A 27,126-nucleotide genomic window follows, 5' to 3' on the forward strand; every position below is an offset into this window, starting at 1 on the left:
TAATACGTGATTGATATATGTCCACACCTCCTAATAGGAGGACATATAGTTACTGTCTGCAGACCGTGAAAGAAGTTGGATTACTCTCTTCTTAAAGGTATGTTAGGTGGCATGAAAGGAAATGTAGTAACGTGGGCGACAGTAGGGGGTGTGGGAATGATCCAAAGTATGGTGGGAGTTCCCCTTTAATGTAAGTTCTGACTAATTCTACTTTTTGACAAAATAAATATTTATTAACACCTAATTAGGAAAATTTGGCACTTTCTTATTAATTCAAATCAACGAAAATAAAAACATTAATATCATTTCTTCTCCGCGTCGGCGGCACCCATCTGTCGGTGCTCTTCACGAGAGGACGTTCTGCACGCAGTGATATACCCACTCCTGCTTCTCGTTGACGGCCATGACATGCTGCGACACCTGCAGATGGAAAGAGATGGTGTTAGTTCACGCAGTTTAGTTCCCTTCGGACTGTGTGATGTCACCGAACGGCCGACCAGGCAGGTCAAAGCTTCATGGACAGAGTTTCTGTATCCTTTGTCACATCCATTGCTAAACTGGCTTGAAAAGTTTAACTTGTTTGTCACTTCCCTTCTTGCACTCCTCAGCAGGGGGCGGCGGTGAGCACGGGAGAATTGCTCTTTAACCACCTCCGGACCGCCTAACGCAGATGTGCGGTCCGGAGGTGGCAGCCCTGCGCAGAGTCACGCATATACGCGTCATCTCGCGAGGGCCGGGATTTCCTGTGAACGCGCGCACACAGGCGCGCGCGCTCACAGGAACGGAAGGTAAGCGAGTGGATCTCCAGCCTGCCAGCGGCGATCGCTCGCTGGCAGGCTGGAGATCCGAATTTTTTAACCCCTAACAGGTATATTAGACGCTGTTTTCATAACAGTGTCTAATATACCTCCTACCTGGTCCTCTGGTGGTCCCTTTTGTTAGGATCGACCACCAGAGGACTCAGGTAGGTCAGTACAGTCGCACCAAACACCACACTACACTACACCCCCCCCCCGTCACTTATTAACCCCTTATAAACCCCTTATAAACCCCTGATCACCCCATATAAACTCCCTGATCACCCCCCTGTCATTGATCACCGCCCTGTCATTGATCACTCCCCTGTCAGGCTCCGTTCAGACGTCCGTATGATTTTTACGGATCCACGGATACATGGATCGGTTCCGCAAAACGCATACGGACGTCTAAATGGAGCCTTACAGGGGGGTGATCAATGACAGGCGGGTGATCACCCATATACACTCCCTGATCACCCCCTGTCATTGATCACCCCCCTGTCATTGATCACCCCCCTGTAAGGCTCCATTCAGACGTCCGCATGATTTTTACGGATCCATGGATACATGGATCGGATCCGCAAAACACATGCGGACGTCTGAATGGAGCCTTACAGGGGGGTGATCAATGACAGGCGGGTGATCACCCATATACACTCCCTGATCACCCCCTGTCATTGATCACCCCCCTGTAAGGCTCCATTCAGACGTCCGCATGATTTTTACGGATCCATGGATACATGGATCGGATCCGCAAAACACATGCGGACGTCTGAATGGAGCCTTACAGGGGGTGATCAATGACAGGCGGGTGATCACCCATATACACTCCCTGATCACCCCCCTGTCATTGATCACCCCCCTGTAAGGCTCCATTCAGACGTCCGCATGTGTTTTGTGGATCCGATCCATGTATCCATGGATCCGTAAAAATCATGCGGATGTCTGAATGGAGCCTTACAGGGGGGGTGATCAGTGACAGGGGGGTGATCACCCTGATCACCCCCTGTCATTGATCACCCCCCTGTAAGGCTCCATTCAGACGTCCGCATGTGTTTTGTGGATTCGATCCATGTATCCATGGATCCGTAAAAAATCATGCGGATGTCTGAATGGAGCCTTACAGGGGGGGTGATCAGTGACAGGGGGGTGATCACCCTGATCACCCCCTGTCATTGATAACCCCCCTGTAAGGCTCCATTCAGACGTCCGCATGCGTTTTGTGGATCCGATCCATGTATCCATGGATCCGTAAAAAATCATGCGGATGTCTGAATGGAGCCTTACAGGGGGGGTGATCAGTGACAGGGGGGTGATCACCCTGATCACCCCCTGTCATTGATAACCCCCCTGTAAGGCTCCATTCAGACGTCCGCATGTGTTTTGTGGATCCGATCCATGGATCCGTAAAAAATCATGCGGATGTCTGAATGGAGCCTTACAGGGGGGGTGATCAGTGACAGGGGGGTGATCACCCTGATCACCCCCTGTCATTGATAACCCCCCTGTAAGGCTCCATTCAGACGTCCGCATGAGTTTTGCGGATCCGATCCATGGATCCGTAAAAATTATACGGACGTCTGAATGGAGCCTTACCAGGGGGGTGATCAATGACAGGGGGGTGATCCGGGAGTCTATATGGGTGATCACCCCCCTGTCATTGATCACCTCCCTGTCATTGATCACCCCCCTGTCATTGATCACCCCCCCTGTCATTGATCACCCCCCCCCCCCCCCTGTAAGGCTCCATTCAGACATTTTTTTGGGCACAAGTTAGCGGAAATTTTTTGTTTGTTTTTGTTTTTGTTTTTTCTTACTAAGTCTCATATTCCACTAACTTGTGTCAAAAAATAAAATCTCCCATGAACTCACCGTACCCCTCACGGAATCCAAATGCGTAAACATTTTTAGACATTTATATTCCAGACTTCTTCTCACGCTTTAGGGCCCCTAAAAAGCCAGGGCAGTATAAATACCCCACATGTGACCCCATTTCGGAAAGAAGACACCCCAAGGTATTCGCTGAGGGGCATATTGAGTCCATGAAAGATTGAAATTTTTGTCCTAAGTTAGCGGAAAGTGAGACTTTGTGAGAAAAAAACCCAAAAAAATCAATTTCCGCTAACTTATGCAAAAAATAAAAAATTTCTAGGAACTCGCCAGGCCCCTCATTGAATACCTTGGGGTGTCTTCTTTCCAAAGTGGGGTCACATGTGGGGTATTTATACTGCCCTGGCTTTTTAGGGGCCCGAAAGTGTGAGAAGAAGTCTGGGATCCAAATGTCTAAAAATGCCCTCCTAAAAGGAATTTGGGCCCCTTTGCGCATCTAGGCTGCAAAAAAGTGTCACACATCTGGTATCGCCGTACTCAGGAGAAGTTGGGGAATGTGTTTTGGGGTGTCATTTTACATATACCCATGCTGGGTGAGAAAAATATCTTGGTCAAATGCCAACTTTGTATAAAAAAATAGGAAAAGTTGTCTTTTGCCAAGATATTGCTCTCACCCAGCATGGTTATATGTAAAATGACACCCCAAAACACATTCCCCAACTTCTCCTGAGTACGGCGATACCACATGTGTGACACTTTTTTGATGCCAAGGTGGGCAAAGGGGCACATATTCCAAAGTGCACCTTTCGGATTTCACCGGCCATTTTTTACAGATTTTGATTGCAAGGTACTTCTTACACATTTGGGCCCCTAAATTGCCAGGGCAGTATAACTACCCCACAAGTGACCCCATTTTGGAAAGAAGACACCCCAAGGTATTCCGTGAGGGGCACGGCGAGTTCCTAGAATTTTTTATTTTTTGTCACAAGTTAGCAGAAAATGATGATTTTTCTTTTTTTTTCTTTTTTCCTTACAAAGTCTCATATTCCACTAACTTGCGACAAAAAATAAAAGATTCTAGGAACTCGCCATGCCCCTCACGGAATACCTTGGGGTGTCTTCTTTCCAAAATGGGGTCACTTGTGGGGTAGTTATACTGCCCTGGCAATTTAGGGGCCCAAATGTGTGAGAAGAACTTTGCAATCAAAATGTGTAAAAAATGACCGGTGAAATCCGAAAGGTGCACTTTGGAATATGTGCCCCTTTGCCCACCTTGGCAGCAAAAAAGTGTCGCACATCTGGTATCGTCGTACTCAGGAGAAGTTGGGGAATGTGTTTTGGGGTGTCATTTTACATATACCCATGCTGGGTGAGAAAAATATCTTGGTCAAATGCCAACTTTGTATAAAAAAATGGGAAAAGTTGTCTTTTGCCAAGATATTTCTCTAATCCAGCATGGGTATATGTAAAATGACACCCCAAAACACATTCCCCAACTTCTCCTGAGTACGGCGATACCAGATGTGTTACACTTTTTTGCTGCCAAGGTGGGCAAAGGGCCACATATTCCAAAGTGCACCTTTCAGATTTTGCAGGCCATTTTTTACACATTTTGATTGCAAGGTACTTCTTACACATTTGGGCCCCTAAATTGCCAGGGCAGTATAACTACCCCACAAGTGACCCCATTTTGGAAAGAAGACACCCCAAGGTATTCCGTGAGGGGCATGGCGAGTTCCTAGAATTTTTTATTTTTTGTCGCAAGTTAGTGGAATATGAGACTTTGTAAGAAAAAAAAAAATCATCATCATTTTCTGCTAACTTGTGACAAAAAATAAAAAGTTCTATGAACTCACTATGCCCATCAGCGAATACCTTAGGGTGTCTACTTTCCGAAATGGGGTCATTTGTGGGGGTTTTCTACTGTTTGGGCATTGTAGAACCTCAGGAATCATGACAGGTGCTCAGAAAGTCAGAGCTGTTTCAAAAAGCGGAAATTCACATTTTTGTACCATAGTTTGTAAATGCTATAACTTTTACCCAAACCATTTTTTTTTTGCCCAAACATTTTTTTTTTATCAAAGACATGTATATATGGATGTCGTTTTTTTTGCAAAATTTTACAGCTGAAAGTGAAAAATGTCATTTTTTTGCAAAAAAATCGTTACATTTTGATTAATAACAAAAAAAGTAAAAATGTCAGCGGCAATAAAATACCACCAAATGAAAGCTCCATTAGTGAGAAGAAAAGGAGGTAAAATTCATTTGGGTGGTAAGTTGCATGACCGAGCGATAAACGGTGAAAGTAGTGTAGTGCCGAAGTGTAAAAAGTGCTCTGGTCATGAAGGGGGTTTCACCTAGCGGGGCTGAAGTGGTTAAAGGGAATCTGCCACTGCAATCTTGGACTATTATCTGCAGTAGTAGACGAGTAGTCCTGCAGATAAGGAGTCCAGATCACTAGTTTTTATTTCCTAGGCACTAGTATGTGTTCAGCCTGCCCGCATGCATCACCTGGTCAAGGACTGTATATATTACAGACTCGGGGACAGTATAGCCTGGTGCTGTCCGTTCAGCTCGTGGGCTCCCTCTCGGAGCGCCTAGTCTAGTCTGCGGGCGGCCGCAGACGTCAGTCACAGGGCCTACAGTGTAAAGCAGGCAGGAGAGCGCTCCCCGTACACAGCAAGCTGAACCGGGGGAGAGGAGGGAAAGGCCGCAGCCTCTATTTTGGGGGGGGGGGGGGGGGGGTAAAAAGTATGTCTTATAGTCTGAAAACTACGACAGCACTTACTGATACAAAGCAGCATAGAATTGAAAACATTAAAAATGAGCCAAAGCACATATGTGGGCTATAATAAGCCCAAAATCCACCCCCTCCCCCCAAAAATCAATAATGGAAGACTACAGCTAAGGAAAAATACTCAACTCTAGAAGTCTGTACGCCAATAACAAAAACATACAAACGCGGCCTAAATAAATAAAAAGGCACAAACGGATAAAAAAAAAAAAATAAATGCATAAAAATATATCACCCAAGACAAATGGGAGGCAAGGACCAGGGCCCCACACGTATCGCCATATAGCAGGAAGGTATGTCTGCACAGCAGGAGGCCACGGAGGGTCCCCGGGGGTCTTTCTGCTCCCTCCAGTCTCAGATTACATGACATATACTGAAGAGCATCCATCACATCATGAGGTAACAATCCGCTCGTCATCTGTATTTTAATGATCCTGTATATTATTATCATCTACAACTTTTTATCTCCGACCTTAAACCCCAATAGCGCAGAAAATTACAGCCCCGGAGAACGTGGAACAAGCGGGTAACGCGGCTGTAATTCCTCCCATCTGTTTACAGGGGGCGGCAGTTCTGCTACATTCCTGGAAACCACAGAGTGGAGGCAGGAGGATGTGGGGAGAGGGGGGCGCCCCAAAACAAGAGCTTTGCTGAACATAACCATTAACATCATGAACTGCCATCACATTATTAACCCCTTGGGTCTGGGACAGTATTTGTATTGTTCCTCTTTGCAATCCGAAGGTCATAATCATTTTTTTAATTTGATGCTTCTGTGTGGGGCTTTGTTTTTTGCTAGACGAGCCGTGCTTGATGATTTGGTACAACTACATTTGCACGTAATTTATAGTAAATTTTATTGCAAAAATGGAAAAAATAATAATAATTATCTGTTGCAGCTAATCTTTTCTTTTTCCTTTTTTTTATCTCATGCAAAAATATGCCTTTGTGTTGGATTTTTTTAATGATTTTTTTTCTTTTTAAGGCTACATGCACACAAACGTACAGCGGGTCCACAATACACGGGCACTGGCCATGTGCATCCCGCATCACGGATCGCGGACCCATTCACCGCAATTTTTTTTTTATCTCAATGGGGAAGTTTTTACTGTAATTCTAATATTCATGTTTTTAACTATAATGTACCGCCATACATCTATATACTAATTCTACGCAGGCAGATGGCCTATATATACCCTAACATATGGAAATCCCTGCAATATGATCGAAAGTGGGAAGGGGTCCCTGCCTTTGAATGCTGCAGTCAGCACTGATCAACGCATTTAAAGAGTTAAATGGCAGAGATCAGAAGTTGCTGTGATCTCCGCCGCTGCTGCTTTCCCTGCACGACTATGCTCGTCATGATATGGCCACTCAGGCTATGTCCCGTAGGGTTATTACTATTACACTTACTGCTGTAGATTCTAAGGATAAAGCCGAAGAGTTGTACCTGGCCTGATGACATCATCGGTCACTGTATATGATGATGTCACCTGGTATAGGATCCATACTGAGCAGCATATCTAGTTTGCCTCCATCCATTAGCCTTCTCTATCACTGCACCTCTGTAATATGGCAGGGCTCTGTGCTTTCTGCACATTTACACTTTATGTCTCTGGGGCTTCTGAGATGAGATCTTGTGCACTGGAGCAGTACAGAGGTGTAGATAGAAATGGATATTTTTTGGTAAATGCAATCACATAGTAGTAATACTGTCAGAGGCGGCAATAGCACCAGGATCCCTGTCCCCGGGGAGCACATAGACAAGTTGCAAAATGCATTTTGATTATTTCTTTGAGTGCAATGGGTTAACAGTACAGAACTCCATTTAAAGCTCCTCTATTCAATGCATTGTGTAGCTGGACCAGCCCATCGCCAGCAGGGACTGCCCGTACATGCATGCAGAGCCTGTGCCAGCTTTCTGCAAGGATTGTCAGGTTCTTTTACCGTGGTTGATTTTCCTGGCACTTCTACAGCAAACACGCTCATTCCTCGGCTGCTGATACAGTTCTTGTTCTGATCGTTATTGACCTGCAGCACAATCTTCTTATCAGACTGGGAAGAGAAAAGCAGAGTCATGGTGTGTCATGCAGATCTCCCGATACCACATCACTTCTATACTGCAACTACACCACCCATCAGCCATAACATATAAGCCCGGGGTGCACCACTGAGCATCTTGTGACAATGGCGCCGTTCTGGGGAGGGATAGATTCAGCAGCAAAAAAAAGGCAGATGATGTTGGAAGCAGGAAAAATGAGGAAGCGCAAGGATCTGAGCGACTCTGACATGGCCCATGCCATAAGTCCCTACAACAGGGCCATGAGCATCTAAACTGCACCATGGATCAATGGAAGGAGGAAGCATGGCCTTACGAATCATGATTTACATCACGTGGACGGCCGGGTGCACTATGGAAAGAGGACAAGCCGGCGGAGGCAGTGTGAGGCTTTGGGCAATGTTCTGCTGGAAACCTTGTCTCCTGGTATTATGGCAATGTGACATGTACCCCATAATGGCAGTGTCCTCTTTCAGCAGGATAATGCCCCGGCCTCACTGCAGAAACTGCCCAGGAATGAGGAACATGACAGAGAGATGAAGGTGATGACGCCTCCAGATTCCCAGATCTCAATCCAATCGTCATCTGTGGGATGCGCTGGAGAAACAAGTCCGATCCATGGAGGCCGCGCCGAGCAACGTACAGGATCTGCTGCTAACGTGCCGGATACCACAGGACACCTCAGGTCGGTGCAGTCCGGGCCTCGAAGGGTTTAGGGTATAAGGGTAGGATACACAATATTAGGTAGGGTGTTATAATCAGGGGCTGACTGGGAACTTAAAGGGATTCTGTCACCTCCCCTCAGCCAAAAAACGATTTAAAAGCAGCCATGCAGCACAGCTTACCTGGATTAAGCTGTGCTGTTTAATCTTGAAATCCGTCCAGCAGTTACTTTAAAAAACGACTTTGATCAATAAGGAAATGCGTCCTGAAGGTGCCCAGAGGGGCGTTTTTTTCTTCCTAGTGAGCCCAGTACCGCCCCTCTTTCAGTGCCCAGCCCGCCTTCCTTGTATTTTCTAACTGCCGCCCCCAGCCTGCCACAGCCTCTCCTGCCTCTCCTCCCCCTCCCTCACGCCGAACGAAGTCTCGCACAGGCGCAGTACCCACTGAGGGCTGCGCCTGTGCGATCATCAGGAGACTGAGGGCGGCAGCTTCATCTTCGTCACTGGGCATGCGCCGAGCCCAGTGACGTCCGATGCTCGCTCTTCCCTGCTGACTGAGGGAAGAGCGAGCATCGGACGTCACTGGGCTCGGCGCATGCCCAGTGACGAAGATGAAGCTGCCGCCCTCAGTCTCCTGATGATCGCACAGGCGCAGCCCTCAGTGGGTACTGCGCCTGTGCGAGACTTCGTTCGGCGTGAGGGAGGGGGAGGAGAGGAAGGGGAGGCTGTGGCAGGCTGGGGGCGGCAGTTAGAAAATACAAGGAAGGCGGGCTGGGCACTGAAAAAGGGGCGGGACTGGGCTCTCTCAGAAGAAAAAAACGCCCCTCTGGGCACCTTCAGGACGCATTTCCTTATTGATCAAAGTCGTTTTTTAAAGTAACTGCTGGACGGATTTCAAGATTAAACAGCACAGCCTAATCCAGGTAAGCTGTGCTGCATGGCTGCTTTTAAATCGTTTTTTGGCTGAGGGGAGGTGACAGAATCCCTTTAAAATGGCCCTGGAAAAAAAAACTAAAAGTGGCCCCATGTTGTAGGTGGGTTCAAATTGACAGAAGACAGACCAAAACAAGTAGGAGGGGACAACTGAAGTAGGCGGGCCTGCACAGAACACCGCCCCAGCAGAACCAAATACCACAGGACAGCACAAAATACTGCCATTCCAACCACAGTATCATTGTCATGAGGACGGTAATACCGTTCAGGAGGGCACCTGCAGCCGTTAAGCATCAGATCATTATGTACCTGGCCTGCGGCCATCAAGAGGGCTTGAGTGGCCCCCTAGGCATCGGCCCACCGGGAAATTTCCCTGTAGGGTCTATGGCCAATCTGCCCCTGGTTATAATGTTATGGCTGATGTGTCATTACTTTCTGGTCAGAGGACGGTGACCCTCCGATCCTTAGGATAAATCTGCTGTCTCCGTGTGTGCGGTAATCACTCGGCTTACACACCTTATTCTCTATAACAGAAGTGATGCGGGCGTCATTCTTATAGGTGTAGATGATGACGTGTGCACATCCATCCATCGGATTTGCCTCCCCCTTAAGAATCACTGATCGGCACAGCACCTTCTGCAGAAGACGACTGCTGGACTCCAGGCTCACAGCTTTCATCTTAGGTTTACTCTTCTCCGCATAAACATCCATTATAAAAGGACAGGCCTGCGGTACACGATAAAGGCATGTCATAGCAAACACAGACATGATATAAAAGTATTCCCCTCCCCTGGACCGAGCGTCACATGCAAATAATTACCTCTGTCATTTCCAGGGCTTTGTTATAGCCCATGGACTGCAACGTCACCCACAGGTCACTGGGGTCTCCTTCGCGGTCATTGGCCTCCATTAGATTCAGATCCATAAAGCCCTTTCTTGTTAATTCATTATTCTTGGTTTCAAAGTTGTCTGTATAATACAAAAGATATAAATGATACTGGCTGCATTATACTCCAGAGCTGCACTCACTATTCTGCTGGTGCAGTCACTGTGTACATACATTACATTACTTATCCTGTACTGATCCTGAGTTACATCCTGTACTATACTCCAGAGCTGCACTCACTATTCTGCTGGTGCAGTCACTGTGTACATACATTACTTATCCTGTACTGATCCTGAGTTACATCCTGTATTATACTCCAGAGCTGCACTCACTATTCTGCTGGTGCAGTCACTGTGTACATACATTACATTACTTATCGTGTACTGATCCTGAGTTACATCCTGTATTATACTCCAGAGCTGCACTCACTATTCTGCTGGTGCAGTCACTGTGTACATACATTACATTACTTATCCTGTACTGATCCTGAGTTACATCCTGTATTATACTCCAGAGCTGCACTCACTATTCTGCTGGTGCAGTCACTGTGTATATACATTACTTATCCTGTTCTGATCCTGAGTTACATCCTGTATTATACTCCAGAGCTGCACTCACTATTCTGCAGGTGCAGTCACTGTGTACATTACATTACTTATCGTGTACTGATCCTGAGTTACATCCTGTATTATACTCCACAGCTGCACTCACTATTCTGCTGGTGGAGTCACTGTGTACATACATTACATTACTTATCCTGTACTGATCCCGAGTTACATCCTGTATTATACTCCACAGCTGCACTCACTATTCTGCTGGTGCAGTCACTGTGTACATACATTACTTATCCTGTACGGATCCCGAGTTACATCCTGTATTATACTCCAGAGCTGCACTCACTATTCTGCTGGTGCAGTCACTGTGTACATACATTACTTATCCTGTACGGATCCTGAGTTACATCCTGTATTATACTCCAGAGCTGCACTCACTATTCTGCTAGTGGATCACTGTGTACATACATTACTTATCCTGTACTGATCCTGAGTTACATCCTGTATTATACTCCAGAGCTGCACTCACTATTCTGCTGGTGCAGTCACTGTGTACATACATTACTTATCCTGTACTGATCCTGAGTTACATCCTGTATTATGCTCCAGAGCTGCACTCACTATCTTACTGGTGCAGAAATATATTTATGTGCACAGCGATTCCACTAGCAGAATAGTGATTGCAGCTCTGAGGCGTTTTTCTCTATAGCTTTATCCAATACATTAAAAACAGGACTCAGTGGTGCAGCCTCTCTTGGTGCACAGTCCCCTGACGCTCCGCACGTCTCCACCAGGAGGGACTCTGACACTTTCCTATCATTTCATCTGCATATTTCCGATGAACAGCGGAATTAATAACGAGTAAATGAGGTTACGTTTTTTCCGCACCGTCCATGGATAGAGCCGTGCTGTTAGCGGGTGATATTAAGGTCATATGATAATAAATGCTACCCGCGCGCGGCCTTTATGCCAGAGGCTTTTTTTTTCACCATCTTGCAGAAAGGTTAAAAGAAAAGTAATTCAGTTCTAATGCATTCTTAATAGAAACCATAAAAATGCAAATGTTTGGCTCAGAATTAGTGGACTTTTTACAGCGTGTAATATAGCATGTATTATCAGCAGGATAGGGCGACATATTTAAATCTCTTCCAAATTATCTCCCAATAACACACTTTTTCCTGTTAAACAACTGTATTAAGTGACTTCATTAATATAAAGGAGACAACTGCTGGCAAGATGGAGGCGACGCGCGCAAAATACAAACTAATGCGGCCGCACCTTTACAAACCTCCCAGGCGTCGTCATCGCACTTCTCACCGCTGTTCCGCAACTCAAAGAAATTATATTCCTCCAGGCTCAGGAACCCGTTGCCGTCTAAATCAATGATGTCAAACACGTCTGACAGAGCGGATCTGAAATGTGGGCGAGGAGGAAGACGAGAAGCCATTATTTCACGCCGTTACACAGAAAAGGGCGACTTCCGGAAATTTCTGCAATAATCTTTCCATTTGTGGTGCAACTGAATGCTCTCTGTTATCAACCACATCAGGCGGAGGACTGCCCTGTTCTTAAGCGCTTCTCTGGAATTTACATTTTGACGACCTATCCTCAGATCGACTCCTGGCACCCCCGCCGATCAGCTCTTTGAGGAGGCCTTGGGGCAGATTACCAAGCACAGCGCTGTCCACTGGATAGTGGCCGTGCTTGGTATTGCAGCCTGAGCACATCCACTTGATAATCCCTTTGAAAACGTATGCATAGGACAGGTCATCAATATCAGATCCGTGGGGGTCCGACACCCAGAGACAGCGCAGTGGATGGAGCCAGAAGCATAAAGCGCCATCCATTGTGTAGTGCATGGGTGTCAAACATGCGGCCCGCGGGCCGCATGCGGCCCGCAATGAATATTTTTGCGGCCCGGCAAGTATTTCTGAACATGAGCGAGCTGCTATCGGCGCGCTCATGTTCTCTCAGCAGCACGGGGAGAAGGAAGCTGTCCTCCCTCCCCCTGTGCTGCTGCCGCTGCCGCTGCCACCAATGAGAAGAGAGGGGGGGGGGGGAGGAGGGGCGGGCGCACTGCGCCACCAATGAGAATAGAGGGGGGAGGAGGGGCGGGCGCACTGCGCCACCAATGAGAATAGAGGAGGAGGGGGGGCGCACTGCGCCACCAATGATTGGACTATTTCCACACAGAGCGGCGCCCAGCACTCACCATTAGTCCTGGGTGCCGCTCCGTTCGCCCGCAGTGCCCCATTACTGTCTCCTCTCCTGCTCCACATGCTGCTTACTATCGGAGCGATGGGAGGAGACATCAGCTTCACTAGTGGGCGTTCCTTCTCCCTGCGCTGCGATTGGACAGCGCTACAGCCAGGAAGAAGGAACGCCCACTAGTGAAGCTGATGTCTCCTCCCATCGCTCCGATAGTAATCAGCAGCATGTGGAGCAGGAGAGGAGACAGTAATGGAGCACTGCAGTCGAACGAGCGGCGCCCAGGACTAATGGTGAGTGCTGAGACATCGCTGGGCGCCGCTCTGTGTGGCCTGATAGTGAAAGTAGTTTAACACAATACAGGAGGCGGGTGCCGGCAGCAGAATCGCATTGCCGGCACCCTGCCCCTGACAGGGAGCTGCGATCAGAGGCAGTTAACCCCTTAGGTGCCGCACCTGAGGGGTTAACTGCTGATCTGCCAGTACCCGCCTCCTGTATAAAGGGGTAATTTATCATTGGTGGTGCACTGTGCCCCCCCCCTCAACCCCCCCATCCCATTAAAATCATTGGTGGCACAGTGCGCCAGCCCCTCTCAACCCCCCCAGTATTGAAATCATTGGTGGCAGTGGCCACAGGGACCTCTCCCCTCCCCCTCATTGGTGGTGCAGTGGCAGCTTCTGATCGGAGCCCCAGCTGTGTAAGCCTGGGGCTCCGATCAGTTACCATGGCAGCCAGGACGCTACAGAAGCCCTGGTTGCCATGGTAACATCCCTGATGCTGTGTGCACAAGGCACAGAGCAGCAGGGACAGTGTGAAGTCCTATTCACCCTGATAGAGCTGAATAGGACAAGGGATGAAAGATCCCAGGTTCTCGCCCCTAAGGCTACTTTCACACTTGCGTTCAGAGCGGATCCGTCTGAGACGGATCCGCTCATATAATGCAGACGGTGGATCCATTCAGAACGGATCCGTCTGCATTATATTGTAAAAAAAATTCTAACTGTGAAAGTAGCCTCAGACGGATCCGTCCAGACTTTTACATTGAAAGTCAATGGGGGACGGATCCGTTTGAAGATTGAGCCATATTGTGTCATCTTCAAACGGATCCGTCCCCATTGACTTCCATTGTAAGTCTGGACGGATCCACACGCCTCCGCACGGCCAGGCGTTTTTTTTTTATGCGGCCCACATAAACTTAAATTTAGTTTTTTTGGCCCATGTTAGCCTTTGAGTTTGACATGCTTGGTGTAGTGGTTCAGCTCCCATTTAATACAACCGTAGTACCTGAGATCGGCCACTACAAAGGGTATGGCGCTGTGTTCCAACGCAGTACACTTTTTACTGCTGCTAACAGTGGATCGGTCGGAGTGACGCTTGTGTTGGATCCCCCATCGATGAGATACTGGTGGCCTATCCTATGGCCCCATGTTATGGGACCTATGGTCCTGCTTCCTCGCTATCCTTCAAGGTTCATGTCATCTGCTGTGAAAGGAGAGGGAGGGGCTGGCAGGGGAGGCAGGAGGAGCAAGGGTGCACAGATTATCTTGGGCCCGCCCTCAGTGCACTTAACTGCTTATTTGCATATAGATTAAACGTTTTTTTTCCCCCCAGAACAGTGAAAGGCATCGTTACATTCATCTGAGCGAGCCCTGCAAGGCTCTGGGCCTCATTTATCAGGCCCCCTTTTAAAGGGGTTATCCGATGCCTGGGCCCCTCACACTGAATCTTCTTAGGGTCAATTCACACGTCCGTAGTGCATTGCGGATCCGCAATACACCCAGCCGGCACCCCCCATAGAACTGCCTCTTCTTGTCCGTAATTGCGGAAAAGAATAGAACATGTTCTATTTTTTTCCGGAGCTGCGGACCAGAAGATCGGGGGCGCTCTCCGGAAATGCGGATGCGGAGAGCACATAGTGTGCTCTCCGCATCCATTCCGTCCCCATAGAAAATGAATGGGTCCGCACCCGTTCTGCATAATTGTACGGATGTCTAAATGGAGCCTTACCTGGCTCCCCGCGCCGCTCCTGGTCCCCACACCGCCGCCGCTGCTTCTCCCAGTGCGCGGATGAAAACATCTGGTGTTTGGGGGGACAGCAGCCGGTGACGGGGACGAGCCTCCCTATCATCACCCGCAATGCTAGGGAGGCCCCCCCGACGATGTTTTCAAACGTGCACGGGGAGAAGCAGCTGCGGCGGTGCGGGGACCAGGAGCGGCGCAGGGAGCGGGGAGCCAGGTAAGAAGATTCAGCGTGAGGGGCCCGGACACATGGGGGACATTTTTTAGTCTCGGACATCCCCTTTAATGTCTATACCATGTGAACAGTGTGACACTAATAATTGTAGCTCATTCATTGATGTGGTCGTCGGTATCTGAGACTTTAAAAAAATAAATGACAGTGTCCTTATGTTTTAAAAACGTATTCTGTAGTCAATATATTTTTGTACGCCGATCTTGGCAATGAAAAAGAGAAACTGAGGGTAGACGCCTCCTTTAATTGTATTACTGAGAGATCCTGTGATCCAATCCAAGCTTATACCTACACTACGTGCAGAATTATTAGGCAAATGAGTATTTTGACCACATCATCCTCTTTATGCATGTTGTCTTACTCCAAGCTGTATAGGCTCGAAAGCCTACTACCAATTAAGCATATTAGGTGATGTGCATCTCTGTAATGAGAAGGGGTGTGGTCTAATGACATCAACACCCTATATCAGGTGTGCATAATTATTAGGCAACTTCCAAAAGAAGGACTTGACAGGCTCAGAAAAGTCAAAAATAGTGAGATATCTTGCAGAGGGATGCAGCACTCTTAAAATTGCAAAGCTTCTGAAGCGTGATCATCGAACAATCAAGCGTTTCATTCAAAAATAGTCAACAGGGTCGCAAGAAGCGTGTGGAAAAACCAAGGCGCAAAATAACTGCCCATGAACTGAGAAAAGTCAAGCGTGCAGCTGCCAAGATGCCACTTGCCACCAGTTTGGCCATATTTCAGAGCTGCAACATCACTGGAATGCCCAAAAGCACAAGGTGTGCAATACTCAGAGACATGGCCAAGGTAAGAAAGGCTGAAAGACGACCACCACTGAACAAGACACACAAGCTGAAACGTCAAGACTGGGCCAAGAAATATCTCAAGACTGATTTTTCTAAGGTTTTATGGACTGATGAAATGAGAGTGAGTCTTGATGGGCCAGATGGATGGGCCCGTGGCTGGATTGGTAAAGGGCAGAGAGCTCCAGTCCGACTCAGACGCCAGCAAGGTGGAGGTGGAGTACTGGTTTGGGCTGGTATCATCAAAGATGAGCTTGTGGGGCCTTTTCGGGTTGAGGATGGAGTCAAGCTCAACTCCCAGTCCTACTGCCAGTTTCTGGAAGACACCTTCTTCAAGCAGTGGTACAGGAAGAAGTCTGCATCCTTCAAGAAAAACATGATTTTCATGCAGGACAATGCTCCATCACACGCGTCCAAGTACTCCACAGCGTGGCTGGCAAGAAAGGGTATAAAAGAAGAAAATCTAATGACATGGCCTCCTTGTTCACCTGATCTGAACCCCATGGAGAACCTGTGGTCCATCATCAAATGTGAGATTTACAAGGAGGGAAAACAGTACACCTCTCTGAACAGTGTCTGGGAGGCGGTGGTTGCTGCTGCACGCAATGTTGATGGTGAACAGATCAAAACACTGACAGAATCCATGGATGGCAGGCTTTTGAGTGTCCTTGCAAAGAAAGGTGGCTATATTGGTCACTGATTTGTTTTTGTTTTGTTTTTGAATGTCAGAAATGTATATTTGTGAATGTTGAGATGTTATATTGGTTTCACTGGTAAAAATAAATAATTGAAATGGGTATATATTTGTTTTTTGTTAAGTTGCCTAATAATTATGCACAGTAATAGTCACCTGCACACACAGATATCCCCCTAAAATAGCTAAAACTAAAAACAAACTAAAAACTACTTCTAAAAATATTCAGCTTTGATATTAATGAGTTTTTTGGGTTCATTGAGAACATGGTTGTTGTTCAATAATAAAATTAATCCTCAAAAATACAACTTGCCTAATAATTCTGCACTCCCTGTAGTATGGATGGACACAAAAGGGGCCACTGAAGAATCCCAGAGGTGCTTGACCATATTTCTTGCCATTAAAGGAGATGTCTCACTTCAGTAAGTGGCATTTATCATGTAGAGAAAGTTAATACGAGCAACTTACTAATTTATTGTTATTCTCCATGTTGCTTCCTTTGCTGGCTGGATTCATTTTTCCATCACATTATACAATGCTCGTTTCCATGGTTACAGACCACACTGGAATCCACAAGTGGTGGTCATGCTTGCACACTATAGGCAAAAGCGTCAGCCTCTCTGGTGGCCGGGACCATGGGAGCTCACATAGGCTAGTGCTTTATCCTATAGTGTGCAAGCACGACCACCATTGATGGATTGCAGCGTGGTCATAACCATGGAAAGAGCAGTGTATAATGGGATGGAAAAATGAATCCAGCCAGCAAAGGAAGCAATATGGATAATAACAATATATTAGTAAGTGGCTTGTATTAACTTTTTCTACATGATAAATCCGACTTACTGAAGTGAGACAACTCCTTTAACCCTCCACCTACAATGAATTCTAGCCTATGCTGCTGCCATCTAAAGGCCACTATGAAAACTGCAGCTTCATCATTTAGTAATTCAATTTTATATAATTATAATTTTTTTTGTAAATCTGACTTTCTGACCATATTGCTCCTTTAAGACGGATGAAAGTGTAAACCAATTTCATGTGTTGCTCCCTGCTAGCAGGCTAGAGAATGGCTGCACATTTACCATAACACCAACCATCCCACCCCCTCAAAACCAGAAGTAGTGCTTTTAATCTAAGATGCTAAAAAGTTATCATTTTGCAACCTCTGCACCTACACATATTGATCACTATTCACTGAGGCATCTGAGGGGTAAAAGAGCCAAGACTGGAGTTATCGCTGATCCCGGCTGTTGTAACTGAATCTAAATATACAGCTGACGACCGCTCCCTATGCTGTGGGCACAGCTCCTCCTGCCGCGCTGTAGATGTGCGGCACAACACACAGCGCCAGAGCTGTACACGTAAGCTGCATTGCCCCAATATTCACATATGTGTTGTGGCTTCAATGGAAGCCATGATGCAGCATCAGATCTGTGACTATGGATACCACCTGTACCCAACGGACCACAATGACTTACAATGGCGTCTAGCGCGGTTCATCTTTAGGACTAGTAGAATAGCTTTTTAGGCTGATGGAAAATACAATGGAGTCTCTAAACCATAATGCAGATGGGAGCGGCCTGAAGGTAAGTTCACACGTCACGGATTTGTAAAGGATGAAATCTGTAACACATCCGAACCAAACCTGCAAGTAAATCTGTAACACACTTTTTGGTTGCAGATTTTAACAGGGGATGTTAATATGTGCAAAATATCCATAAGATAACGGGCATGCGGATTTGAACCCATACTACAAATCCGCAACGTGTCGCTGGATTACCTTATAGGGGTTCTACAAGACTTTTATGCTGATGGCCTATTCCTAGGACAGGTCATCAATATCAGATCACAGATGGACCTTGCTTAAAAAAAAGTAGATGCAAGCAAGGCAAATGGCCTGTGCTGCTGACACTCTTGATACACAACCCCCATCATGTTTCTTAAAATGAAAACACTGAGACACCAGGGCTCTAGTGCATGGCTGACATCACTCATGGCGCTGTCCCCTCCACTGTCCCCTGTGCCATGAAATGTAAAAAATAAAAGGGATGAGAAGAGCGGGATAAAATCCAGGTCCGGCAGATCACTTTATTATAATTCCTTTTTTTTACGGAACATTAGTGCGGCTCTAGTAATTCGCCACGTGGACGCTCGGACTTACCTAAACTCGGCTGTCAGCTGTAAATCCTCGCTGACGTCTCTGTACACCAGCCGGGCCTCTTTGGTGACTTGCTTCTTGTTCTTTCTCAGTCGGCAGCCTGTAGTGAACGGGATGAGTGTGTAGGAGCCGGCTCCCAGTTCGCCCTTCCAGACGTATGACTGTGAGCAGAGAATGTATGTAAGCCTGAATGCGTGATCTCATATCCAGCCTGATGACCATACTGGTGCCAGTGACACAGGGAGAGGTGAGATCAAGTCATACCCGAATTTTTCCATCTCACTGGGCTGTGTAATGACTTGCGAAAATCCAAAGCAAATGAGCATGCTCATATCTCTGCGTTTTCAGCTGTAAATTGCGGTAGACATGCGGTGTGATACCCGCAATTCTGCCATGTCTGAACCTGGCCTTAGGGGTTAAAAACTAGTCCTAGTCTAGCCGCCAGTCTGATGAACTATCCTATTAGTTTGAAAGATATTTGAAATCCATGTAGAAAAAATTTGCATGTCAATTCTGGCTGCGGTATCCACATTAAAACTGCGGTGCAATCTGCGCAACCGGGGCAGAAAGCCAAGAGTCCGCCTCAGATTCCACAGCAAATACTTTTTTCCAAACTCTATGGCGGCCATGGCCTGAGGGTGGCTCCAAACACAGGGGAGAACGTATCGGGATGTGACTTTTTCAAGCTAGTTTTCATTTGATTTCACTTTGAGTGCGCCAAATTTATCAGAAATTCGAAAAAGTCATAATGATAACTGTCTAGAAACAAATTACTATAACTAACTACGCCGAATTTTTAGACCACTTTTCAAAAGTGGTATAAAAATCAGCTTGGTTTAGTATGGTAATTCATGGGGGTGGTGATTGCTACAAAACTTGTGCCAAAATATGTGACTTTTGTACATCCGTTTTCTGACCTCTTTTTTGCAGCATCTTTCTAGCTTTTTCTTTTTCAAAGCAGCATATAAAACTGCATTTTTTGAATTGCTCTTCACTTCTGGGGCATTTTTTGGGTATAGGTGGGTTCACACTAGCATTAGGGATTCCGTTATGGCTTTCCGTTATAACGGAAAATAACGGAATCCATAAGACGGAAGGACGGATCGGTTCTTCTGCCCATAGACTTGTATTATGACGTAATGCAAAACGGAAGCCTTTAAAAGGCATTCCATTTGCTTTTCGTTCTAATAGAAGTCTATGGGAATCATAACGGATCCGTCTGGGTCCTGTCGACAGGACTTTGTTTTCCGTCTTGCATAATGGGACCCAGACGGATCCGTTATGATTCCCATAGACTTCTATTAGAACGAAAAGCAAATGGAATGCCTTTTAAAGGCTTCCGTTTTGCATTCTGTCTGGGAATTCCGTTATTTTCCGTTATATCCATGTTATAATGGAAAGCCATAACGGAATCCCTAACGCTAGCACAAAAATACTGGGTGCAGGAAATCTTACCTCTTTGTTGCGTAGTTCTGTAAAGGCGACGAGCTGCGGTTCTCCTCGTCCGTCGCTTTCCTTCAGGACGTACAGAGCTGTGTCCATTGACATCCAGGGGGAAGGTTTCCCTACAGAAAAGGAGAATCCCTTAAAGGGGTTGTCTGGGTTCAGAGCTGAACCCGGACATACCCTTATTTTCACCCTGGCAGCCCTCCTGAGCCTGGCATCGGAGCATCTCATGCTCCGATGCGCTCCCGTGCCCTGCGCTAGATCGCGCAGGGCACAGGCTCTTGTGTTTTCAATAACACACTGCCGGGCGGTAACTTCCGCCCAGCAGTGTGTTCGGTGACGTCACCGGCTCTGAGGGGCGGGCTTTAGCTCTGCCCTAGTCGTTTTACTGGCTAGGGCAGAGCCAAATCCCGCCCATCAGTGCCGGTGACGTCACCGGGCTGCCTGTCAGCCCCATAGAGAGCCCGGTATGTCACCGGAACTCAGAAAATGCCTTTGCCCTGTGCGATTTAGCGCAGGGCAAAGGAGAGCATCGGAGCACGAACTGCTCCGATGCTCATGTCAGGGGGGCTGCCGGGGTGAAAATGGAGGGATGTCCAGGTTCAGCTCTGAACCTGGACAACCCCTTTAAAGAAAACTACATCATGCAGGAAATAAAACATTTATACATTTCACTTTAATCATAAATTCTGTTTCAGCTCCTTTTCATTTTCGAGATCTCAGCTTCCTGCCAGTGAATAGAATAGAAATGTCCTAATTTACATTATCCTGGGGGTTCGACCACCGGGACTCCTAGAACAGGGGTCTCAAAATTGCCACTCTGAATGGAGCAGAGGTGTCCATGTGGGTCCACAGCTCCATTCACTTCTATGAGACTGACAGAGCGCTGTCTACATTAGTCCCACAGTGGATGGACATAGCGCCTTCACTCTGTTCAGGCGAGGGACTTGCATTCTCAGGATCGCTGGGGGTCCCAGTGCTCAGACCCTCACTGACCATACATTTATCAGATAGGTGAAAGATGTTGTTTATAGGAAGAACCCTTTTAAAGGGGTTGTTCTGGTTCAGAGCTGAACCAGGACATACCTCCATTTTCACCCAGGCAGCCCCCCTGACATGAGCATCGGAGCAGTTCATTCTCCAATGCTCTCCTTTGCCCTGCGCTAAATTGCACAGGGCAAAGGCATTTTTTGGAGATCAGGTGACGTACCGGGGCTCTCCATGGGGCTGCCAGAAAGCCCAGTGACGTCACTGGCACTGATGGGCGGGATTTAGCGCTGCCCTAGCCAGTAAAACGGCTAGGGCAGCGGTAAAGCCCGGCCATCAGAGGCGGTGACGTCACTGAACACACTGTCGGGCGGAAGCTTCCGCCCAGCAGTGTGTGATTGTAAACCAAAGGGCTCTTGCCCTGCTCGATGTAGCGCAGGGCAAAGGAGAGCATCAGAGCATGAACTGCTCTGATGCTCAAGTCAGGGGGGCTGCCGGGGTGAAATTATGGGTATGTCCGGGTTCAGCTCTGAACCTGGACAACCCCTTTAGGAGCCTAAAAACACGTTCTGCTCACACTTAGGGCTCATGCACACAGACGTCATTCGTATTTTTTCCGGACTGCAAAATACATACGGTCATGTGCATGAGCCCTAAGTCCAGCTCACAGAGCAGATGGGTCCTAAGACTGTAGAAGCGTAGGTAACAGCAATCAAGATTAATTACAACCCATCAGCTGTGTGAGCAGAGGGGGCTCAGGAGGTGTTTTCAGCCTGTCAACAAGAAAGTTTCCATTCACTGACAGCATGCAGAGACCATGAACTAGGCGAGGAATGAAAAGGCAATGTATATTACAAAATTGCAGAACTTTTGCACTGATTACACTGGACAAGCCCTGTAAATACACAGTAAAACTCCTTATCAGTGATATAGAGAAAATAATGACGGATGGCAAGATTGGTGTTTTTTATTGGCAAGCAAGCAGAGATAGGGAGTGGTGGCCTGCTTAAACTGCTGCTGTCACACCCAAACATCTCTAGACATAGTAAACTAGATCTTTAATCAAAACTGAAACTGAAGCCCCTCTATGCCCCATTATACGTCCTGCTATGAAATCACACATGCAGTTTGCGGTGCTGCTTTTGATGTAGATTCATAAGAAATAGGAAATTTAAAAGGAAGGACTTTTACACTTACTTCCTGCCAGATTCACTTCTGGCTCAGAAACCCGGCTGTGCGCCCCCAGCCTTACAACGCCCCCTCAATCCTAACATTTACTCTTCCTACGTGAAACTACAGTGAAGAATATACCGTGCTGCCGGCTCCCTGTAGCAGCAGCGTTCAGCTCCTGAGACCGACACTAGAGGGCAGCACATCCACAGTCATAAGCTGCTGCACACAGTGGCACGTACCTTCAGCTCTGCTCAGGTTCAGTGGCTTGATTGTCAGATACACCGTAGATTTCAGGGTCAGCTGCAGCTTGTAGTGATGGCTCGTTATACCGTTCTCTTCCAGGAAAAAGCATCCCTTGGACCGAGTGCAGGGCCAGTCCTGAAGATGACGAGAACAAACTGTTATAACGTACATGTCATGTAAAATGTAAAGGAAATCATAAGAATGAAGAAACTGTAATCCTCTCCTGCTGGAGGCAGCGCGTCGTCTTGTGTGCACTACAAGACCCAGCAGGCGACCACCAGTCTAGACAATCCGCTGTGAGCCTGGAATCTAGACTGATACAATGTATCAATCAGGGCAGGGGAGAGCTTAGTGCTGAAGATAGGATTGTCTAGACTGGAAACAACTGTAGCGAACCCTCAGCTGTAAGTGGTATCACACTTGGTCACACCACCGTGTTACCAAATATTTATCGCCTACCCAGAGGGTATGATCGGGAAGGGGTTCTGACCACTGGAACCCCACCCATTACCAGTATAGGTGTCCCAAAGTCTGTGTGACCACTGCTCAATTCACTGCTGACTACTGTCAGTGAATGGAGCAGCGGTCACACCTGCACATTACTGCTCCATTTACACAGCGGACTGGGGCACCCCTACACTTGTGATCTGTTGGGGTTGGGGCTGTCGGACCCCCAGTGATCATACCCCGTGGATGAGTAATAAATGCTGTTAATGGAAAAACTCTTTTAATACTTAAAGCAGAATTTCCATCTTATCAACTGATGACATATCGCTATGATATGACATCACTTTATGACTGTGGGGTGTGAATTCTAGGACCTCCACCGCTCCTGATTATGAGGGGGCTGCAGGACTGGTGTAGTGCTGCATCCCCTCTAAGTTCTCCCTGCACAGGGGCATTCCCCTCCATCTCATTGTTCAGGCAGGGGCAGACTTTACCAACATACAGATCAAGCAATTTCTCATGGACTAAAAGCAGTTGGTGTAAAAAAAATAACTAAAGGGGTGGATGCACCGTCTGCACAAGGGCTGGAGGGGGAGAACCTTCCCAGCAGCAGCAGAAGACCCCCGGCTGCAACACTAAGCTAAGAGTGGGGCAGGACTTAGCGGGGCTACCAGGGTGGAGCTTAGCGGTACAACGGGGGACACCCCCAGACATGCCAGATCTGCCCCTGTGTGCAGGAAACTGCAGCGCTGCCCCGTTTAGCTGCAGTGCTCGAGTACAGACAAAATCAGTAGAAGGGATGCAGCACTATATCCGAACTGCAGCCCCTTCATTCTCAGGATTGTGAGGGTCCCAGAAATCAGCCCACCACCAGTCATAAAATTATCTCATATCCGAGCCATCATTTTTTTAACAAGGATGCTCAACCTGCGGCCCTCCAGCTGTTGCAAAACTACAACTCCCAGCATGCCTGGACAACCTACAGCTATTAGGGCATTATGGGAGTTGTAGTTTTGCAACAGCTGGAGGGCCGCAGGTTGAGCATCCCTGTTTTATAAGATGGGGATATCCCTTTAAACCAGCTCTCTTATAAATATCAAAGTCTGCCATACAACTGCTCCTGATGAAGGTAAGCAGAGTGATGACCAGTAATTGTGAGGCGGGGGGACCTAGCGACCCCCTCTGATGAGCTGAGGGAGGCAAGAATGAATCCTACACCTGATGATCATACTGCCCGTCTTCTATATATCAATCTAATTTATTCTTATAAGAAATAAATGGCGCACTATGAACAGTTCGCACTGCGTCGGTAGCGGCAGAAATATGGAGCTTAGCGGGAGCCCGTTACTTTCTGTGAGCGGCGTCTACCTGGACCCATTGCTCAGCTTGCCGCCCATTGACCTGTAATGCAGAAAATGTAAGTGTCAGGCGGCACACAATTTACAGGTGGTCGGGGCAGAAAACAATAGCAGGAGTTGTTATTGGAAATGAGTACACGCCCCGGGAGAGCTGTGACTGCCGCATTTTCGGCCTGCGTTCCACAATCATTTTATGTGCCTCATACGCCTCCCCGGGGCCCCGTAAAGCGGGGTCCGGGCAATTTGCCCTTTATGGCTTTGATATCTGCAGCTATTATTTCAGGTTGAAGGGAAAGAAAAAATAAAATAAAACGGAGACCCTAGTAAAGTCCGAAAGAAGTAAAGGACGGCGGCGAAGCGCTGATCAATAATAACACTCCGCAAATATTGACTCTGGGAAGGGAATTTGACGCGTCCCCCACAGGAGAGGCCGCGCCGGTCATTTATCAAGGCGACGAAAAGTGGCCTCCTAAATGAAAATCAATGGACATGGGGGGGTAGGTGGTTATCAGGGTGCCTCGTACCTCAACTGGCCTCATGTCACTTAACCCTTCCCATTCTGCTGAGGGGACGGCCGCTTGCCACGCAGCCAGGCTTATGTAACAAGAGTCACTGGTGCACACCAGGTAGGCATAAAGACCACCCTAGAAATAAAAATGCAAATCAAGCTCGGCTTTTTTTCGGACATTGCATGCTCGGCCATTAGGAAGACTGTGCGGAGCAAAGCCGCATTATTATTGCAAATGGTGGGAAAACAGCGGCTGAGCGCCAATCAGATAGGGGCGGAAAATCCTAGCAATATGTGATTAATGACGCAGATTTACTAAGAATGTCAAAGTAAAGGACAGAGATGGAGTGAACCGCGCCAAATTTATTCAAAGGCACTCACCTCGTCTTAATAAATTAGAAAATTGAATTACCTGTGACGAGCAGGGATAGGTTTATGGCAAAAATTCAGTTTGAACCCGGCATGACGCCACGTGAGTAAGGAATGGTACCAAAGTCACCACGGATAAAATATCACAACAGTGGTCGAGATAAGTGGCTGCAGGGCAATCTGTGACTGCTTATCTCATAGGAAATAAAGAAATCCAACACCCCTGAATGACTTAATAAAATATTGCGCGTGGATTCATTGCGGATTTCATCTCGCTGCATGGTAAGGACTGACATGCTGCGGATCTACACTCCGTGCTGCGGGTCAGTTTCCGCACGGACTTATTTTCTGCAATGTGGGAAAGATCTCATCCTCTCTGCTGTGAATGTGCTCCGCTGAGGAATTTCCTCCAGCAAATCCAGCCCCTCTGCAGCATTTCTGCTGTGTATGTGAACACGCCTCTAGGGTGCAGCCAGCCGGGGTGGAGTAGCCACTGCACGTTTTGCCGCAGCGGATCTGTTGTGGTTTTGCAAACTATTTGCTGCGGATTTCACCCGAAGCATTTAAAAGGATGAAATCCACGGTGTAAGGCCTCATGCACACGGCCATTGGGGACCGCAAATGCACGGGCAACATCCGTGCAGCGGGCCGGACCCACTCAACCTAAATGGGTCCGTGGTCTGTCCGCACTGCAAAAAAGTATGACATATATTTATTTGCGGTGCGGAACAACGGAAAGAAACACCACGGAAGCACTCCGTAGTGCTTCCGGTGTTCCGTTCCTTGACTTTGTTCCGCATCTTCGGAATTGCGGACCTATTCAAGTGAAAGGTTCCGCATCTATGACGCGGGGTGCACACGGCCGGCAGCCATGGATTGCTGACCCACCGTTTGCGGGCCACAATATGATCACTACCGCCCAACGGCTGTGTGCATAACGCCTAATGCTAAGGATTTAAAATCCGCACCGCAGGTCACTTTCCACTGAGGACTGTCGATGCAGCGTGGGGAAGAGATTTGCTTAAAGGGGTTTTGTCACTTCAGAAAGTGGTATTTATCATGTAGAGAAAGTTAATACAAGGCACTTACTAATGTATTGGGATTGTCCATATTGCCTCCTTTGCTGGCTGGATTCATTTTTCCATCACATTATACACTGCTCGTTTCCATGGCTACGCAATCCCCCCAGAGGTGGTCGTGCTTGCACACTATAGGAATGTATGTAAGCACAGCCATGCTGATAGATTGCAGGATGGGAAAATGAATCCAACCAGAAAAGGAAGCAATATAGGTAAAACAACAATACATTAGTAAGCGGCTTGCATCAACTTTCTCTACATAATAAATGCCACTTGCTGAAGTGACAAAACCCCTTTAAGGGTACGACAACAAGTGATTGACTTGCTGCTGGTTTTCCAGAGCAGCACCAAAAATCTGCAACAAATGGTGTGAAATTTGTTGGGGAAAATGCCTTGAATTTCCCAGGGATTTCGACTGCTGCATTCCAAAGGGTTAATTTACAATTTTCAGTGCGGACGGCGCCGAAGGAAATCTGCGATATACGGTGGACACATACAATCACGTCAACCATAGAAGAAGGCTTCCAGGAACGCAAACGTTGGCCGCGGGGTCTAATATACGTGCAGCGCGCAGCTTTATTGCTCTCCATGTTTTACAGATTAGCCTGTTGTGGGATTTATAGAAAAGGCAGCAACCCAGACGGTCATGTCATATACAGTAAATAGGTCCCATGGCCCCCTGTGATTGCCCCCGACCTATCAGAGTTACCACCAGGATGCGTATGGACGTGAGTAAGTCAGAGGGTGACTAATAGGTGGATGGAAGTGCAATCCCCCGAAATGAAATACAGTTTATATCATTGGCAATTTACTCAGTAGAAGCAACGCAAGAACTGCACAGGGTGATGAGGCTGATGATGATGAGGACGATGATGGAGCTGCTT

The 27,126-nt window shown here is 47.4% G+C and overlaps 1 protein-coding gene across 2 annotated transcripts in view; it reads right to left on the reverse strand.

Annotated features, from left to right (window-relative positions):
• Positions 1 to 211: 211 nt before the first annotated feature.
• EFCAB7 (EF-hand calcium binding domain 7) overlaps positions 212 to 27,126 on the reverse strand; it is a 38,482-nt gene continuing 11,567 nt past the window's right edge. For both annotated transcript variants that reach the window (XM_044300724.1, XM_044300723.1), the window contains exons 7-14: positions 22,478 to 22,616; positions 20,088 to 20,197; positions 18,636 to 18,793; positions 11,794 to 11,927; positions 9,896 to 10,044; positions 9,592 to 9,801; positions 7,369 to 7,476; positions 212 to 420 (exon numbers count right to left, since the gene is read on the reverse strand). In XM_044300724.1, coding sequence (XP_044156659.1) covers positions 346 to 420; positions 7,369 to 7,476; positions 9,592 to 9,801; positions 9,896 to 10,044; positions 11,794 to 11,927; positions 18,636 to 18,793; positions 20,088 to 20,197; positions 22,478 to 22,616 — 1,083 coding nt within the window. In that variant the 3' untranslated portion in view covers positions 212 to 345. The remainder of the gene's footprint in view (positions 421 to 7,368; positions 7,477 to 9,591; positions 9,802 to 9,895; positions 10,045 to 11,793; positions 11,928 to 18,635; positions 18,794 to 20,087; positions 20,198 to 22,477; positions 22,617 to 27,126) is intronic.

Source organism: Bufo gargarizans, chromosome 7, assembly GCF_014858855.1.
Source record: "Bufo gargarizans isolate SCDJY-AF-19 chromosome 7, ASM1485885v1, whole genome shotgun sequence".
Lineage (NCBI taxonomy): Eukaryota > Metazoa > Chordata > Amphibia > Anura > Bufonidae > Bufo > Bufo gargarizans.